Here is a 19734-nt window from a genome sequence, read left to right on the forward strand (position 1 = left end):
ATCATAAAGAAAATGAATTTTGATTTGGCCCTTAAATGATGCAAAAGATGAGAGAATAGAACTTTTTGGCCTCCAACATCACTTCTAGCTCTGATATTTTATGTTTCCATGGCCGTGGTTTCTATAGGTAGGAAAACAGAAGATATTCCAAAAGATACTAGATTTAGAGTTGGGAAGGTTGTCACAGGCCATCTAGTCCGATTGCTTCATTTTGCAGATTAGGAAAATGAGGCCAGGAAAGTTAAGGGATTTTCTTAAAGCCAGACAAGTATAAGTGAGATTTGAATTTCAGAACTTGTATTTTTCACAGAAGAAATAGTTTCAACACAATATGGAAGAAAGTCCTTCAAGTTATTGTTTAGGAGACAAAGAGGTTGGTTTAGAATTGGAAGGATAATATAGAAGAGAATATTAGGGAAGCCAGCACAATCGATTGTTAGGTCTAGAGTCAGGAAGACATGACTTCAAATCTATCATCAAATACTTAGGGGTGCTCAGTAAGTCACTCAGTTTCTTCATTGTAAAATGAGCTAGAGGAGGAAATGGCAAACATTTCAGTATGGAGACCCATATGAAGTCACAAAGAATCATAAACAACTGAAAAATTCTTGAAAAACAAATGTGGAAGAATAGGGGGAGACCAAGTTGGCAAGATACTTTGGAACCAAACTATAAAAGACCTTGAATTTAAGGCTTAAGTGTTGGCATTTAAACCACGGAGATCCATTATTGGCTCTTAATAAGAGAAGTAATTTGATCAGAGAAAAAAAATTTTGAAAGGTTTATCTGGTTTCATTATTCAGATTGGGTTAAGGACAATAGATTAGAACCATGCAGACCTATTAGGTGGTTTTCATAAATGCACAGTGATAAGGAAACAAGGACTTGGATGAGAGTAGTTACATCAAAAAAAGGAAAGGGAGAGATTTAAATTTCTTGAAGACTCAATGAAGTTCAATGGCCAGATAAATATCAGGGTAGCAGGGAGGGAGAAATCAGGAAAACACTAAAGTTTGAGCTTTCTATATATTTACCTTATTCCTCTTCATATATGTGATATTCCAGTCATACTGCCCTAGTTGGTATTTCCCATTCCTGATATTCCACCTCTCATCTCCCTGCCTTTGCATAAATTGTCCCTAATGCCAGAAATGCCCTTGCTCCTCATCCTGACTTTTTGGATCTTCCTCAAAAGTTCAATTCAAGTACTACCTCTTCCATATGCCCTTTCCTGATTACTTATACACACACACACACACACACACACACACACACACACACACACACACACATATATACCGGTTGTTAGTGCTATCCTGTTCCCTGTTTTTCCTCATGCTATCACCTCTATCAATTATTTTGTATTTACTTCATATTTTACTTGCATTTATCTTTATAAATGCCACTGTATCTTCCTTTCCCCTCCTCCAAAAAATACCTTAAGATTGGGGATCACTTAGTTTTCTTCTTTGAATGCATAATTAGCATTTAATAAATGGTTGTTAATTTGAATCATTAATTTGAAGTATTGGTGGGAGAGTGATAAAATACAAACAAGAGTCATGTTGGGAGGGGAAAGGATGAATTTTAGATATACTGAATTTAAAGTGTTACTATAATATATAATGAAAAAAATGCCCTACTAGTAATTAGAGATATAAGATTTAGAGCTTGAGAGAAGTATTAAGCTCAAACTTAAATAGAAAAAAATGAAACAGCAAAAGCAGGTGAGAATTCCAAGATAGAGAAAATAGTGAAGATCAAATGAGAATCTTTGGGAAATATTCACACTAAGGAGGAAAGAGGACATGTATCAGAGAAATGGGAGAAGAAACAGGAAAAGGGGGGGGGGGGAAAGCTTCATGTATTCATGGGAAGGAAGAAAAAAGAATTTGAGAATGGAGAGGGTGTTCACCAAAATTAAATGCTTCAGGGAAGACAAGGAGAGTGAGAAGGAGAAAAGACCACTAAATATGGTGATGGAGAGGGAGTAGTAAGGATGGAGTGACCTTCGAAAGTTGTACAGATAAGATTCAGGAAAAATTAATTTTTGTAAATTAGTTTGTAAATTTGTTAAATGAATTTTTATAAATTCTTTTATATGGGTGAAGAGAGATCATTGGTTAAAAGAATAGTCAAACTTTCTACAAATACTATTTTTAAAAAATGAACATCCACCCCCAATTCATTTTATAAATGTAGATGTTGATATATGGTATTTACCAAATGGGAGATGGTTCTGTGAATTTCCTTTAGGTATGGTAAAGACAAACCCAGAAGGAAAAGACAAGAACCAGAATAAAAATAGAAGATAGATTTCTTGTTGTTGTTCAGTTGTTCTCCATTATGACCCTATTTGGGTTTTTCTTAGCAAAGATATTGAAATGGTTTGTCATCTTCTGCTCCAAATCATTTTACAGATGATCTGAAACAAAGTTAAGTGATTTACCCAAAGTTACCCAGCGAGTAGTATCTGAGGGCAGATTTGAATTAAGGAAGATGAGTCTCCCTGGTTTCAGATCTGGTACTCTATCCACTGCACCATCTATTTGCCTAAGTGAAAAACTGCTTATTAATCCACAAGCAATTTGTAAGTAATATGTCAGGTACTACAGAGATACAAATGGAGAAGTGAGACAGTCCCTAACTTTAAGGAGCTTATATTCTACTGAGGAGATGCATGTTTCCTTAACAAAGCAATGCACAGAAAATCCATTCTCTTCCCTGATGTTTTCTTCAGGCTGATTGCTGAGGAACTCTTTATTGCCTGTTCTAATGGATGTGAAACAGAACAAAGAGAAGTAAGATCCAACATCATTCCTAATCATATGCAGGCAAATAATATCAAGTCTTCAACACAGCCTTACAAAAACTACAGAAGTACTGTCAGTTGAATAAATCTGAACATGGCCTAATTCTTTGGCAACCAGTTGTTTCAGACTCTTCACGACACCCATTGGGGTTTTCTTGAAAAGATACTGGATGGTTTGCCATTTCTTCTCCAGCCATTTGACAAATGAAGAAACTGAGGCAAATAGAGCGAAGTGGCTTATCCAGAGGTACAGCTAATAAGTGTCTGAGGTTGAATTTGAACACATGAAAATGAATCTTTCTGATTCCAGGCCTAGCACATTATCCACTTTGCCACCTAGTTTCCCTATAGTACACTAAAAGAGACATTATTTCCAGAATAAATGAAACAATACATGTCTATGTGTTCTATTCTTGTTGGCCACATATGAGATATTGTGTTGAGACTATTTACCATGTTTTAGGAAGGATATTAGCAAACTGTGAGCACATCTCGATGAAGGCAAGTAAGATGGTGAGAGAACAGGAGGATATACAGATAGATAGATAGATAGATAGATAGATAGATAGATAGATAGATAGATACCGTGTTTCCCCGATAATAAGACCTATCCTGAAAATAAGACACCCACATACTCTTTAATATTCCGCTAAAATAAGCCCTCCCCCGAAAATAAGCCCTATCGAACTTACTATGAAAACGGTCATCATGGTGATCCCCTGCGCTATATGCTGCGTAGCGGTACCTTCAGTAAGCAGCGCCGCCCTCCCCTCCCGGGTGAAACGCACGTCGCGCTCCGAGCTGCATCCAATCAGAGCTGCAGCAGTGAGCGCGTCATCCTCTTCTTCCCTGGTGATTTGCTTGCTGGCGCTACTGAGAGCAGCGCCGCGGAGTAGAGCTGAGACAGGACCATCTAAAAACTCGGTAAGTTCAGTAAGCGATGGAGAATAAAATAAGCACTCAGGGGGCATGATGGAGGCTAAAAGGGGCATGATGGAGGCTAAAATGGGCATGATGGAGGATAAAAGGGGCATGATGGAGGATAAAAGGGGCATGATGGAGGATAAAATAAGCCCTCCCCTGAAAATAAGCCCTCTGGTGTTTTTTAGTCCCAAAAAAATAATAAGACAGTGTCTTATTATCGGGGAAACACGGTAGATAGATAGAAAGATGAACATATATGAATGAATGGATACATAGAAATGATTAAATAAATTGGAAAATAGATTAATAAAGAAATAGAGAAATGGATGAATAAATAGATGAATGGGATCGTTTTAAGAAAGTAAGGATTGTTAATCCAGAGAAAGAAAACTTGGAGACATTGAAAGATGGATTATTGTTCTGCTTGACTCCAGAGAATCTAGAGTCAGTGGTTAGGAAGTGTAGAGAGGCAGATTTTAGTTTGCTTCAGAAACAAAATAGTTTTTGAACCTAGGGCTATCCAAATGTGAAAGGGGCTGGCTCATTGGAAGAGATGGCAGGTGTCTCCTCTCTAGGAGCTTTGCAGTAGAGACTGGACAACCATTTGAGTTTTTAGGGCCCTAGTCTAGATGACTTCAGAGGTGTTTTCCTATCTAGAAATCTGTGCTTCTTCACCTGCCCCTTTTATCATTGATGTAGGTAGGTACCAATGGCTAGATTAATGATCAGAAAGAATTGAAGAAGGGGGTTAATATCTCAGTTCACCTTGACAAGACTAGTATGGATGGACAGATAGATGACTAAAAGAATAACTAGATGGATGGAAAGACAGTCTACAGGCATCTTATGATTCACAATACTCTCCACCACAGCCCAAAACATTAAAATGTAATTGGAAAACTGGTAACAAAAATAGAAATACAATAAAACATGTAAAATATAAAAATGCAGTTTTCTAAGTCAATACGTGCTCCATAGAGATCTTTATGTTTATGGGACCACAGTTTAGGCCACTGTTTCTATTTGACTTTATCACCACTGGTATAGTGGACATGGAAGGTTCAATTTCTATCTCAAATATTTACTAGCCATGTGACCTCTAAGAAAGTTCCAACTTCTGTGGGCCTCAGTTTCCTCATCTATAAAACAAGGGGATTGGACTAGGTGAACTCTAAAGTTGTTTTCAGTCCTAAATATGAATTATATTGCAAATGTCAAATCAGGAAAAAAAATGGAAATGTCAACTTATAACTTATAAACCAAATCTATGCTTTGAGAATCCTTTAAACTGCTTCTAAAGATGTTTCTATATTCCCTTTGTTTTCTTCCTGACTTTTTATTATTTTATACAGCTAGTATGTTTCAATTAATCAGACCAAAAGGACTGACCTCTGTCATTGGCTAATTACTTGTACCAGATTGGGCAGGAAGAAAAAAATAGACATTAAAAGATTTCCAAAGAAGCCAAGCAAAGGCCATTATTGCAGTGTGCTAATTAAATATCACTAGAGATCTAAGACACCAGTCATTACAGAAACAAAGGCTACAGCTTGATGAGTGTTCATCCTTATGCCCTCCCTGAGCTCCCTTTAACCTTTGAGGGAACCCCAGAAAGAGCACCAAGGAAATCAAGAACCCTATTAGGTTCTGGTCATTATTGTTATTGTTAATCATTATTGCTATCTTTATTGTTAATCAACAGATGAATATATAGAAGCCTATGGAAAAATATTTCCCACTCGCCCAATCCAATGAGCATTTATTAAACAGATAACTTGTGGAAGATACTATGATAGGCACTGGAGACAGAAAAATGAACAAAATAAAAATAAAAATTTCCCTGCCCTAAAGGACCTCATACTCTACTAGGAACAGTGTAAGTCTATACATGAAGAGGGTGCAGAAAGAGGTGGTATTATAATATAAATTTAATATTATAATACCACCTCTTTCTGCACCCTCTTCATGTATAGACATTTGAAAAGACATTGAAAGGAATATAGTGTATGTGTGTGTGTGTGTGTGTGTGTGTGTGTGTGTGTGTGTATTATATGAAGTCTTGAGAGGGGCTTGAAAAGAATGTTTTGAGTTTCCATTTTTTGGAAAAGAATGGCTTTGGAATCAGTCAGCCCAAGTTCAAATCATGATTGCCTATTTACCAGCTTTGTGACCTTGGACAAATCACACAAACTCTCTCAACTTCTCTTTCCTCCATTATAAAATGAGAATTGGACTAACTGGCTTTGACATCTCTTCTAATTTTACAACTGCTAGACTATCATCTCCATTGAAAGTCCCAAAATCCCTTTGAAAGAACCATTTTATAATGAATTTATAATGAATTTAGAATTTAGAGAAGGGAATTTAGAGAACACCTAACTCAAATTTCTCATTGGATTATTAAGGAAACTGATGCAAAGAAAGAGGAAGTATCTTGCCTAAAACCACACAAAGAGAGTTAGTGGCGGATTTAAGTTCAGAGGCAGAGGAGAAGACTCCCAGAATATGTGTTGATTCCTCATTCCTGATAAATTTAAAGATGAGATTGGTGAATGTCAGCAGCATCAACAAATATTAATAATGTAATATTTATGTGACAGACACTGCCAAGCACTGATTTTACAAAGAGGAAAAATAATTATCCCTGCCCTTAAGAATATCGTATATATCAGGCCAAGGGCTTGTTGAAGCCAGCTCAATTCAATTACCAGCGTGGACATTTAAACCTCAGAAAACTGACAAGAATCAAATCAAGGCTTGATTTGATGAAGAAAAAAAAATGTTAATTCAGAGCAAACTTCTACCAATCAGGCTGATTGACAGCTGGCAGAAGAAACAACATGTATACATATAGATGCATGCATTTTAATAATATTTTATTTTCCCCAATTATATGCTAAAACAATTTTAAACATTTTTTAAAGTTTTGAGTTCCAATTTATACCCCTCCTTCTCTCCCTACTCTTTTCCCTCCCTGAGACATAAGTAATCTGAGTTACGAATATGCAATTATGTAAAATATTATATTAGTCATTTTTTATAAAGATTTGAACAAAAATAGAAAAAGAAAAAGGGAAAGGAGGGAGGGAACAAGGGGAGAAGGAAGGAAGGAAGGAAGAAAAACTAGTATGCTTCAGTCTGTATTAAAAAAAAAAAATTAGTACTTTCTCTGAAGTAGATAGCATTTTTTTAAAAAATTGTGACTGTGATTTCACTGTTATTAGGTAACTCTTGAGGAGAAAAATTCCTCTAACCCCGCAGGCTATTTCCTGTTCTGTATCTTATATGAGCTAAATCCCCATTGGTTTGAATAATGCATCCCTGAAGTGGTCACATTATTCAAATTCTGATTTTATATTTCTACTGACTTGCAATCAATTATATTTTACATAATTATAACTTTGAATAGTATGAATTTGAATATATGAGCCCACTTCATAGGATATATTATTTACTCTAATCAAGACTTAGCTTGTAGTGTTAGAATGTTGCCCAGAGCTCTGAGAAGTTCAGTGATTTGTCCACACAGTTAATTAAACATCAGAGGCAGATCTTTCTAAGTGTGAATCCTGGTCCTCTTGCTCCACAGGAGAGCTTCTTAAACTTTTTTCCACTCCCCACTCCTTTTCACCCCAGAATTTTTTACATGACTCTAAATATGGAGATATATAAAATAAATATATAAAGCAAACATTTATTGATAATAAATCATAAAGAAATTTATTTTAAAATTTAAAAACAATTCTTTGATATATATATAATTTTACCACTTATTAAAGATGAAAACAAATTTGCATACTATTCAGATGAATGTGCTTTTATTTTATGTAAGGAATTAAATTTTAGAAGAATATTTGATATCTTTTATTGTTGCTAAATTTTTCACCTACCCCCCACATTCAGTTACATCACCTCATCTGGGATTTCCAGCCCACAAGTCAGGAAGTTTTGCTCTATGCCACAGTATCTCTCACATACAAAATGCATACAAAATAAATGCAAGTGAATTGAAGGGAGGTTAGGAAAAAAGCTCCTAGAGGTAGCCTATGTAAGAAGTGGTACCTGAGCTCTGGAGAAAGCTAAGAATATGAAAAGATGTTGGTAAAGGGGAAGTATGCTCAATCTATGGAGGATTTTGGAGGCAAGAATTGAAGTATCTTCTTGAGGAAGAGCAAGAAAATCAGTTTGGCTGAACCACAGAATGTGGTAAAGGGAATGATGTGGAAAGAGAGTTTGGAGATTCAGGTTGCCTAAGGCTTAGGTACCTAAAAAAGAAGTTTGTATTTTATCCTAGAGGCACTAGGGAACCACTGAGGTTTATTGAGCAGGACAGTGACAGAGACATACCTATGCTTTATAAATATGCCAAAAAGATCATTTTTACATCACATATGTTAGATGAAGATTGATCTCGAGTGATTACCCACTCCACCACTAGTTTGGTAGCATCTTCCCCTTAAATTACATTTAACTTTTTTGTATTGGGAGGAGGGTAAATGCCTGACTGAATTGTAAGGTCCTTGAGGACAGATTGTTTTCACTTTTGTCTTTGTATCCTTGCATCTGGAACAACACCTGGCACATGGTAGGTACTTATTAAATGCTTGCTAATTGGTAGACTGATTGATTAATTGATTGAAACCCCACAGGGATAATCAGTTATTATTGTTGTTTGTCCTTCTTTCTGGAAGAGGACCAGTAACATCTCAGTAAGGTCATGTCTTGATTTGCAAGTGCATTGGATTTAAACTAGTCAGGTATATGCAAAGTCATAAGCCTCATTCTCTCCTCTAAAGTCATTAGAATCCTTTGGCAAGATATAAGTCATGACTACTGGCCATGGCTCCTGCTAACTAAAACAAAATTACAAAGAAGGCTTCTTAATTATTTCCACAGGCAATCCCTTTTCATCTGAGAAATTTTTACGCAATCCCGGATATATAGGTACATAAAATAGGTATACCAATCAAACATTTATTAATATCATAAAATTTATTTTAAAACATTTATTATAAATATATTTTTACCATTTATTGAAGATGAAAGCAAATTTGCATACTAATGAGATGGATATGCTTATTTTTATGTAAAGAATTAAATCTTGACAGAATATTTGATCCTTTTTACTACTGCCAAATTTTTCACACACATATGGGGCTGTGACCCACACTTTAAGTAGCTTTGTTTTAGTCCATGTATATGATCTAATGATATTATGAATTCACATTAAGGATGTGAAGGGAATTTGGGGACTGGAGCATTGTTAAGAATGTTAGAGTTAGAGGTTTCCTTACCTAGATGTTTCCATTAGCACCAACATTTCAATTCTGTGTTGGAAAGAGACTGAAAGGGGAAGGGGAAAGATAACAGGGTTAGAGGGTGGGCTTCTCCTCATGCTACTTAATCCCTGAAGCATGACAGCTATAATTCATGTCCCTCATTGCAAATGACATCTTCTAGACTCCTAAACTAGAATGACAGCGATCAGCAAAGAGACAACTAATGGACCTTCGTCCTGAGCATCTATGCTTGCCTAATGACAGAAGGGAAGATACTTTCTTGTGGCTAAAGAAATTATGTCATGCTGTCAGCCTCTCATACTTTGGCATAAAGAAGTTGGGACTCAAGAGTAGTGATGCTAATTTTATTTACAAGCATTCCAGAACCTGTGAGATCAAATGAGATTCAGGGAGGGAAAGCTTTTTTAAAAAAAACAAATACTTTTCTGATGGTAGAATTTCATACATCAATCAGCTGAAGATGTTTGGGGGGAAAAGTCACCATTGAAGTAATTACCATGAGAAGCTATAAAGTTATTCCAGTAATATTGGAAATGAGTCAAGAAACAAAAAGTTTTGAGGTCAGGAGAAGGAAGACAATGAGAAGAGAGAAAAAAAAGAGGAATAGAGAGATAAGAAAAGAAGAAGAAATGAGAGGATAGGATAGGACAGAAGAGAACAAGAGAAAAAGAGGAAAATGAGAGAAATGAGAAAGGGAAGGGAAGAGAAAGAAAGAGAAAAATAGAAAAGGTGGGGAGGAAGGGGAGATTGGAGAGTGGGGAGGGAAAGTTAAAATATTGAAGAATTATCCGATGGATGGGGTGGGATAATTTGGACTTGCTATAAGAAAGAATTTCCTCACAAGAAGAGCTATCTATAAATGGAATGGGTTATCCTAGGAAGTAAGAGGCTTCCCCTTACTTGTTAGTAAACTTGTTAGGTTTACAATGGATCTTTTGATTTAAATCAATAGATCTTTTGTTCTAGATCGATCAAAGGTTCTTAATCTTTTTGTGCTAAACGCCCTTTTGGAAGTGTAGTGAAACCCTGGAAATAATATTTTAAAGACGTAAGAAAATGCATATGATCAAAAATAAAAACCAATTATATTGACATACAGGAATCAAAATTTCTTTAATGGTTCATGGCTCATTGGGTAATGATGAAAATGGTATCTGAAGACTCACAATTCTGGAATTCTGGTCCCAACACACTTGGAATTCTTTAAGAATGACCTTTAGACCTTTATCCCCATGTAAGACTTCTCCTTATTATCTTCTTGTCATACCTCTTTTTAGGACCCAAAAGAGATTTACTCAACTTCATGACCCACCTCATTCACTAGACTTGGTTTTCCATGATTTGATTTCTGGTGATTCCAAAGGGTTAAAAACAGCTCAGAAAAAAAAAAGAAAAAAAAAACATAGATTTGCTACTATTAACCTGCCATAAATTCTGAAAAGATTTCCCCAAAAGATATTTCCAGCACATTTTGAATACTGGTATAATCCTTGGAATGTGTCTAGCTTCCTGTGGAGATTACTATGAAAAGGTTCCACTCATTTGGGTAGCTAGATGGTACAGTGGTTGGAGTGCCAGACTTTAGAGTCAGTAAAATTCATCTATCTGATTTCAAATCTGGCCTCAGACATTTCTTAGCTATATGGGCCTGAGCAAGTCATTTAACCCCATTTGCTTGAGTTTCCTCATCTTTAAACTGAGACAGTGAAGGAAATGGCAAACTATTCCAGTATCTCTGCCAAGATGTCTCCAATGGATGGGAAAGTTCTTACCAAAAATATCTTTTGGGGAAATCTTACTAAAACAAGCTACAATCCACTGAAGTACTTGTCCTACTCAGATCAGGGAGCTTTTTTCATGCAGTTTCATGCAGTGCTTTAAGGTATCTCAAAGCCTGTTTTGTTAACGAGAGTTATTCATGACGATGACTACTTGTAAACCCAGAGTAGTGACTAACCCTTTGCTTTCAAGTGGCTTTTTATGAAATATAAACATCATACACTTTGGAAAGAATGAATATACATGAGAATCATCAGTGCTTTGCAAAGGTAGAAGTTTATTAGAAGCATGACAGGGGAACCGCAAGGAAAATAGGAGAGGTTAAAGCAACAGAGGAGATGACATTTTCTGAAGGGAATAATCTTCAAACATCTGAAAATCAAAAACCTCCAGGAACATGAAACTTCAATGTGTAAAACCAGCAAATTCTAGTCTCTTCGAATCATGGACAATTTTTGTGAAAATTTGTGCCCATTTCTTTCTAATCTTTCTTTGGCCTCTTCTATTTGGCAGGATATAATCACTGTGAGAGGAGGTTGGATGAAAGGTTGGGAACAAATGACCCTCTGTCCTCCACTCTCTGAGGGATGTTGGGAAACTTAGTGTACAAAGGAATTACAAGGACCGCAACGAGAACGAGGCATACAAGGTGTGCAGGGGACACATGGATTGCTGATTGGGCAGGGGCCAATGGGCTTGCCACAAGCATTGGTGGTAGCACAGGGATTGCAGGGAAGCCTGGGGAGACAAAATTATGGAAATGTAAATATAAGAATCATTTCCTCACCAACAAGTATAATGTGGACAGTAATACAATCAAAAAAATATACATTATCACATATACATATTCTCTATTTGTCATATAAAAATCAAGGCATAGCACTGATAATCTGGATTTAATTCTCTAATGAATTGACTGTTAACCCTGTATAGTGGGGGTTTGACATATGCTTAGTTACCTAAGATGGCATCACTCCCTTGGAAGATACCATTTTATGCTATCTAGGTATGCATCAAACTCCCAACATAACTTTCAATTCAGAGAACTGGTATTAAAGTTGAGAAGATCTGACTTTAATTCCTACCTCTAACATATGTTGAGTGAGTGATTCTGGACAAGTCACTTAACTTCTCAATGTTCAAAGCAACTTTCCAATACTAAAAATGCATTTCTTCCTCTACATGAGAAATGATAGGACCTATAATCATAGTTGGAACCTTAGAAGCTATTGAGTCCGAGCTGCTCTTGTTACAAATGAGGAAAGGACCAAGGACACAGAAAGTTTAAGTTATTGACCCATGATCACACAGCTAATGAGTGTCTCTAAAGTAGCGTTTGGACCCAAGTCTTATTGATTTCAAGTTACTGAACTTATCCAGGGTCTTGGAAGCTTATAAGGAGACCTCTCACTGATAAAGACAGCCAAAATTGTTATTTTCTGTGGAAGGTATTTTTTTTACTACAATGAATGATAAGGACATTTCTAAAAAATTAAATCGGGGAAGGAGAGCAAATAATGTGGACATTTTCTTCCCAACAACATACTCTGAAAGGCCATGCAGACAGATTAACATTTTCAAACTTTGGTAACAAATTTCTTGCTCTTTGGGTCCCTTTGCTTTAGATTTTGGTCATAATTTGGAATCACATATGTTGCTTTGTCCAAAATCCACAGGATGACTTACTTGCAATCCTCACTCTCCAGCAAGCCACGGTACGTGGAAATCTCACACTCTAACCGTGCTCTGACATCCAGAAGGACCTGGTACTCTTGGTTCTGCCTCTCTAGGTCACCACGGATCTCAGCCAGCTGGTGTTCCACATTGGTTATCATGCACTGTACCTGGGACAGCTGGGAGCTGTAACGAGCTTCAGTTTCTGTCAGGGTGTTCTCTAGGAATTTCTCTGTGATGAAGGACAGAAAAGAATATCAGGTCATTTATTCAAGGCTTTGTAAGACACTTCCAAAAATGTCTCCCTAAGTTTCATAGTCACCTTATAAAGATGATAAATAAGAAAAAAATCAGATGTCTCCCTGTGAACATTACTTGTTTTTCTATCTTTATCTATCCAGTGCTTCTCTATTCTCCTTAAGAAAAAATACAAGCCCCTTCTGTTTGGCATTTAATACCCTTTATACATAGCTTTCACTCACTTCTTCAGTCTCATTATCTGATATTTACCCACCATCTGATCCAGCCAACCTGGTTTTTTTGCTGTCTCAATACATGATACCCTATCTTATTTCCCCCCTTTGCCGAGAATACAATCACTCCTCACCTGCATCTCTTAAAATCCTTATCAATCTTTAGCCAAGCCTTTTATCTATAACCAAGATTCTTAATTTTGTGGGGGTGGGGGGGTGTATGTGTGTGTGTGTGTGTGTGTGTGTGTGTGTGTGTGTGTGTGTGTGTGTGTGTGTTGTGAAATCTATGGACCTTTTTCCAGAATCATGTCTTTAAGTAATTGAAGGAAATGATAAATTTCAGTTAGATGTGAGTGAAAATTAAAATATTTTTCTTCAGTTAAATTCAAAGACCCTTGAAATCTATTCCCAGGCTTAGTTCTTTGTTCTATAAGAAGTCTTTCCTGATCCCCTCCAATTGCTAGCATCTTCCCTTCTCTTACAAAAGTACATATATATATATATGTGTGTGTGTATATATATATATACATATATATATATACACACACACATACACATATATATATATGTGTATGTGTGTGTGTGTTATTTCTTCTAATAGAATGTAAGCAACTTGAGAGAAAGAACTCTTTGATTCTTTGTCTTTTGTTTTTATCCCCAGCACCTAACAGAATGCCTGGTGAATTGTAGGTACAGAAAAAATGCTTGTGGACTCATTGATTGTTTGATTGATTGTTTCATCTGGAGTCACAAGGTGAACTCAAAGCCAAGGGGCAACCCACCAGGTTGTGCTGAGCTTGCAATTCAATCTCCAGAGCATTGACAGTGCGTCTCAACTCAATGATCTCTGCCTGGCAACTCTGCAGCTGTTCTGAGCTGGACAGCACCTGCTTGTTCAATTCCTCTGTCTGAAAAAGAAATCGGTTTTGGTCAGGAAGTTTGTTGAGGCAGCTGGTGAAGATGGACTGACAAATTCTGCCTGACATTCTGGTGAATTAGAGGAAGTGTACTACATCCTCACCTGAGTGGTGAACCATTCCTCCACATCTCTGCGGTTGTTCTCCACCACAGTCTCATACTGACACCGAGTCTCATTCAGCACCCTGTTCAGGTCCACAGTTGGAGCAGCGTCTACCTCCACATTGAGTCTCTCCCCAATCTGGCATCGTAGGGTGTTGACTTCCTACGGAAGAAAAAAGGGAGGAACCCAGCAGAAATGAGGCTGCTCATAAAGTCTCTTATAAGAGCATTATTATTAAACACATCAAGTTTTTTTTTTTTCCCCTTGAAGCAGTAATTAAGCTTTTCAGCTCTCTGGGAACATAAAGCTTGAAGAAAATAGTAATAGTATTTGCTTAGTCATTTTTTTCATACAATAATTCACACTATAACCCTACAAGATGAATACTATTATTGTCCCCATTTTATAAATGGGAAGATAGGTTAAGAATGGGAGAGAGATGGGCTAAATCATTTGCCCAAGGTTACACACTTAGTAAATAGCAAAAGCAGGATTTTAACTTGCCCTTTTCTGACTTCAACAGTCCATCCATTATGTCACCATCTCCATGACTCACGAGAAAGATAGGAATAAGTTCTGATCTTATGATTTCATTAGTATAAGGATTTCCCAGGTAATGAAACTCCTTTTACTCATACATGTCAGCAACTGGGCTTGAAATTATAGTCTCCAAGATTTTCCTGGAGCACTGTAACTTGTCTACTGGGTTCAAGTCCATTCACTGGCACCCAATGACTATAAGCCATTATACTTGCCCAAGGTCCCTCAATATGTATTTAAGACAAGATTTGTACATGGGCCTTCCTGGGGTTCACTGGCTCTTAATTCATTATATCATACCCTTTCTAAAATGATAAAAACAATTTATTCATTGCCATTTATTCCAGGTTTTCCTTCAGTATTTACTATCTCCTGGAGTCTGGCATCTCTTCCTCCTATTTTTTTCTTCCTTGTTACTCTTACTCTTCCTCAGTACGGTCTTTTTCACTATCACCATCCTCAGGACCATCAACATCTTTTTCATTATCTGAGAATACTAATAGAAGGAAGATTGAGTGGACATATACTCAAGAGTAAGCTAGATTCAAAACTTTCTTTGGATCATCACTAGCTTCATGGGGAAGCTTTTCAGCTCACCTCCTACCCATTCCATATAAATCTTGAATGTACATAATTACATTAAATATAAATTCTTTAAAATCAGGGATTAAGTTTTTGCCTTTCCTTGTGTTACCAAAACTTAGCACAGTATCTGATACATTTTTATTGTTGTTCAGTCATTTCAATTGTGTCTCTTCATGATCCCATTTGGGGTTTTTTTTGTCAAAGAGAAATGATTTGCTGTTGACTTCTCCAGCTCATTTTATAGATGAGGAGACCAAGGCAAACAGGATTAAGTGACTTGCTCAGAATTATATATAGTAAGTGTCTGAGCCTGAATTTAAATTGAGATCTTTTTAACTCCAGGTCCCACACTTATCCATAATGCTGTCTAGCTACTCTTCCTGACTCATAGTATTTGATTAATAAGTGCTCATTATGTAACTAATCCTGGACAATTCATCTGAACTTTGGTTTCTCCAATAGGAAAATGGGATCAATAGTTTGTAGTACCTACTTCTCAAATATCAAACACTTTGCCAATCTTATAAGACTTACAGTGTTATTATCATTGCCTTTTGTAGAAAATATTTATTGATGTTATTGAGAATGTTTTTCTAGTTTCTATTCTTTACAAGACTCTATGCCCAATTTTTAGTCATGATTTTCATACAGGGACTTTGGGACCAAGATTTCATGCTTACTACATTCAGGTTAATTATAATATGAAAGACTTGGCTTGTCTCCTGCTGCTCAAAGAAATTTTGCTGATCTCTGAATTGGTGCAGATGCTAAGCTTAATGAGTACTATGAAGCTATCAGATATATATTTAACCAACTGCATTTCATGACCACGTTTCTTTATGCCAACAAAGCAGAGTGGATTAATTATTCTCTAATGAGCTCTTCATGTACCTCCACTGTCTTTCCTTTCTTTAGATCCATAGAACTTTACACAATGCATGACACATCATAGGTGCTTAATAATTGTTTGTTTACTGACTAAAACAAGGATCATTTCTTGCTCAAGAAATATTTACTTTCTTGGACACAGAAAATGCATTTCCTTCTGTCCTCTATATAGTCTTGTCAGACCCTTCTCACTAGACAAGATACCTAAGTCTGGCAATATTCCCTTACCTGCTCATGGTTCTGCTTGAGACAGAGCAGCTCCTCCTTCAGGGATTCCACCTTGGCTTCCAGGTCAGACTTGCAGAGGGTCAGCCCATCCAGGATTCTGCGCAGGCCATTTATGTCAGCCTCTACCAGCTGACGTAGGGACAGTTCTGTCTGGTACCTTTAAAATGTGAAAGGAAGTCAAAAGACTTGCAAAGAAAGCAAAAGTACAAAGGGAAAATCCCCCACTCTCATAAACCAGTCTCATAGGAGCATAGGATATAGAATCAGAATGTATTTAGGGATACCATCCTAGGCCAAGGAATCTTCACTTTTTGGAGCTTATAGATTCCTTTGGCAGTCTAGTCTAGCCAAAAGGCCACCTTCTTAGAATTCAGCTTCATCCCAATTAGTGTGAATAATGTATCTCATAAAAAGCTCTCAAATTCATACTATACAAAGCTATAATTATGTAAAGTATTGTAATTGGTTTAAGCCTAGTGGAAATGTGTGGTGTGAATTTGAATAATTTGTCCACTTTTCAGAGGATTCATTATTCTCACTAATCAGAACCTAGCTACCATGTTTTTAAATGTTTCAAATAAAATGCATATGACTATGAAGGAAACTAAGTACATTGAAAGATAGTTATCAAAAAAATTTTAAAGAAAAAGTATATGCCCCAGATTAAATACCCTCAATAGGAATAAATCATTTTGACTCTGTTTGAATACAGGAATGCAGGGGGCAGCTAGGTGGCGCAGTGGATAGAGCACCAGCCTTGAATTCAGGAGGACCCGAGTTCAAATCTGTTCTCAGACACTTAACACTTCCTAGCTGTGTGACCCTGGGCAAGTCACTTAACCCCGGTGGGGAGGGGTTAGTGTCAAATTGAATACAGGAATACAGAAGTCACTACATGTTGAGGCTATTCATTTAGCAAATCATACTGTTCAAAACTTCTTACTTGGTTCTGAAATCATCAGCAGCCAGCTTGGCATTGTCAATCTGCACCACCAGCCTGGTATTCTCTGCCTTGGTGCATAAGATCTAAAGGAATGAATGAGTATGAGCTGAATTATACTTAGAAATAATTCTTCATTTCATAAATCAAAAAAAAAATCAACTATCATCCTCTCATCATGGATGACAATATCACATCTCCAGTTCAAATTCTGTTTTCCATAATCCATTAGATTGTAAATTCCTTGAAGCAAGCCATTGTCTTTTGTCTCCCCACTGTTTACCACAGTTTCTCACACTTAATAGATACTTAATAATTTTTTCTATTGATTAATTGATTATTCAGCTTTTAGATAAATGTAATATGATAGAACAGAAAGGATACACCTCAATGGGAATCTGGAACCCTGTGTTCTATTTCTGACTTTGCCACTAGCTAGTTCTGTGACTTTGAACACACTTCTTAATTTTTCTAGCCTTCAGGTCTGAGAGGTTTATTTAGCTGTATAATGAGGAGGTGAGATTAGATTATCTCCAAATCTAAGAGACAACCTAAGTCCTTTTCCCATCCAGAGGCTTACAAAATGTCTTTCTCATACTTATACCATCAAGGAGAAAAAAATTCACTCTGGTAGTTAGTGTTTCCTGAATGCACCCTAATTCCAACCCAACAGCCAATCAAAAGTTCATCTCTTTGTCACAGACCAGAAATATTACATAATATTTGCACAAGGGAATGGCACCAGCAATCCAAGTTGCACATAATTACTAGGGCTTACTTAGATTAACCAGTTTCCTATTCTACAGACTCAGAACTGCATCTCTCTCTCTTTCTCTCTCTCTCTCTCTCTCTTTCTCTCTCTCTCTCTCTCCTTCTCTCTCTCTCTCTGTCTCTCTCTCCTTTCTCTCTCTCTGTCTCTGTCTCTGTCTCTTTCTTTCTCTGTGTCTCTCTCACTCTGTCTCTCTCTCTGTCTCTGTATGTGTCTCTCCTTTCCTCCTTCCCTCTCTCTCTCTCTGTCTGTCTATCTCTCTCTCCTTTCCTCCCTCCCTCTCTGTCTCTGTCTCCTTTCCTCCCTCTCTCTTTTCCTCATTCCTTCCCTTCCCCATTCTCTTTCTCCCCCCCCCACATTAGATTATCTTCAGCTTCATGCATCCAATCTCATAGAGATAACTTTGGATAACACTTAAATTCCATGATGTTTTCTGCCATTTATTTATGACATTTAAGGAAAAAAATCTGCCCCCAACTACTCCAAGGGGTTAATGGAAACAGGGCCAGAAGAAAATAGGAGGCATTAAAGAGGAAGTTTAAGGTTGAAGAAGGCCTTAGAAGGCACCTAGTCAACCCTCCTAACTTTTCAGAAAATGAAACAGCCCCAGAAGACTTAAGTGACTAAATGTTAAAGACTGCATTGATAACTGGTCTTGAAAAAAAAATCCAGGCTTGAAGCCCATTCTGGAACTTTATTAGTTATGTAACCATTGGAAAGTCACTTATCCACTTTGAAATCCAGTTTCCTCAACTTATAAATGGAGATATAGTGTCTATAGTATAGATCTCCAAGGATTATTGTAAAAACCAAATATCTAAACTATGCTTTACCTGCTTTAAAGTTTTACGCACATCAGCTACAATGGAATTACAGATCCTTGAGTCTGATAAGGCTGTGATTTTGAGCCTTTTCTGTGGCATGGCCTCTTTTGGAAGTCTAATGAAACCTATGAACCCCTTCTTGAAATAATGTTCTTAAGTGAATAAAATAAAATATAAGGGAGGAAAAATTATGTTGAAATATATTAAGCAAAATACTAATAAAACAAATTCATAGAACTCCAGTTAAGAATCCATTATCTAGTTCAATTTATATACTAGCTGGCAATTTAAGAAGGATGAATTATTTGGGTCTTCATTCAGTGCCTCTGATGTTGATCACTGTTTATTAATGAAAATGCTATGAAATTCAGAAGGTAATTGAGCCAAGATGAAATAGAAATTCTTCATGATTTTTAAATGAGATAACACCTCTGAGAACAATGTGAAGTTACTATAATTTAAGATCTTGAATCATTCTCTTGATCCTAATGGGATCCTACCTGCCTTTCCCAGTATCCCTAAAGCTTTTCCCTTAACTCTCTTAAATGTAGTATTTTGGATAATTCTGCCTGTTTCCTTTCTCCATGCAACAGATGCATGAATTAGCTGAGATCAGCCATCAGACTGACCTTCTGCTGGAGCTCCTCAATGATCCTGAAGTAGTTCTGGTAGTCTGGGCACACGTAGGGGACCTGCTGTTGGCACCACTCCCGGATCCTACACTCCAGCTCAGCATTCTCCCTCTCTAGTTGCCGAACCTTCTCCAGGTAGTTGGCCAGGCGGTCATTCAGGAACTGCATGGTCTCCTTCTCGTTGCCATTGAAGGAGCCCTCACAGAACCAGCCACAGGTGCCTATATTGGCGGGGATGTTGCAGGCCCCAGGGAGGGTGCAGCCATGGCAGCTGGGAGGCAGGCAGGGCCTGGAAGCACAGCTGGTACGGCAGCTGATGCTGGGAAGGCAGCAATTGTAAGGCAT

The 19734-nt window shown here is 37.1% G+C and overlaps 1 protein-coding gene across 1 annotated transcript; it reads right to left on the bottom strand.

Annotated features, from left to right (window-relative positions):
• Positions 1-11346: 11346 nt before the first annotated feature.
• On the bottom strand, positions 11347-19734 carry LOC141541353 (keratin, type I cuticular Ha3-I-like). The gene is made up of 7 exons (XM_074265493.1): positions 19387-19734; positions 17168-17250; positions 16225-16381; positions 13984-14145; positions 13745-13870; positions 12502-12719; positions 11347-11553 (listed from the first exon to the last, which is right to left on the bottom strand). Exons 1-7 carry the CDS (start codon positions 19732-19734, stop codon positions 11415-11417), a joined length of 1233 nt encoding a protein of 410 aa, XP_074121594.1. The 3' UTR covers positions 11347-11414.

This window comes from Sminthopsis crassicaudata, chromosome 4 (assembly GCF_048593235.1).
Source record: "Sminthopsis crassicaudata isolate SCR6 chromosome 4, ASM4859323v1, whole genome shotgun sequence".
Lineage (NCBI taxonomy): Eukaryota > Metazoa > Chordata > Mammalia > Dasyuromorphia > Dasyuridae > Sminthopsis > Sminthopsis crassicaudata.

Coding starts and splice junctions, on each gene's coding strand:
- LOC141541353 (XM_074265493.1), bottom strand. CDS start 19,734: ATGCCTTACAATTGCTGCCTTCCCAGCATCAGCTGCCGTACCAGCTGT. Junction 16,382..17,167: donor GCTGATGATTTCAGAACCAA/GTAAGAAGTTTT, acceptor CACATTTTAAAG/GTACCAGACAGAACTGTCCC. Junction 11,554..12,501: donor CTGGAGAGTGAGGATTGCAA/GTAAGTCATCCT, acceptor TTGTCTCCCCAG/GCTTCCCTGCAATCCCTGTG.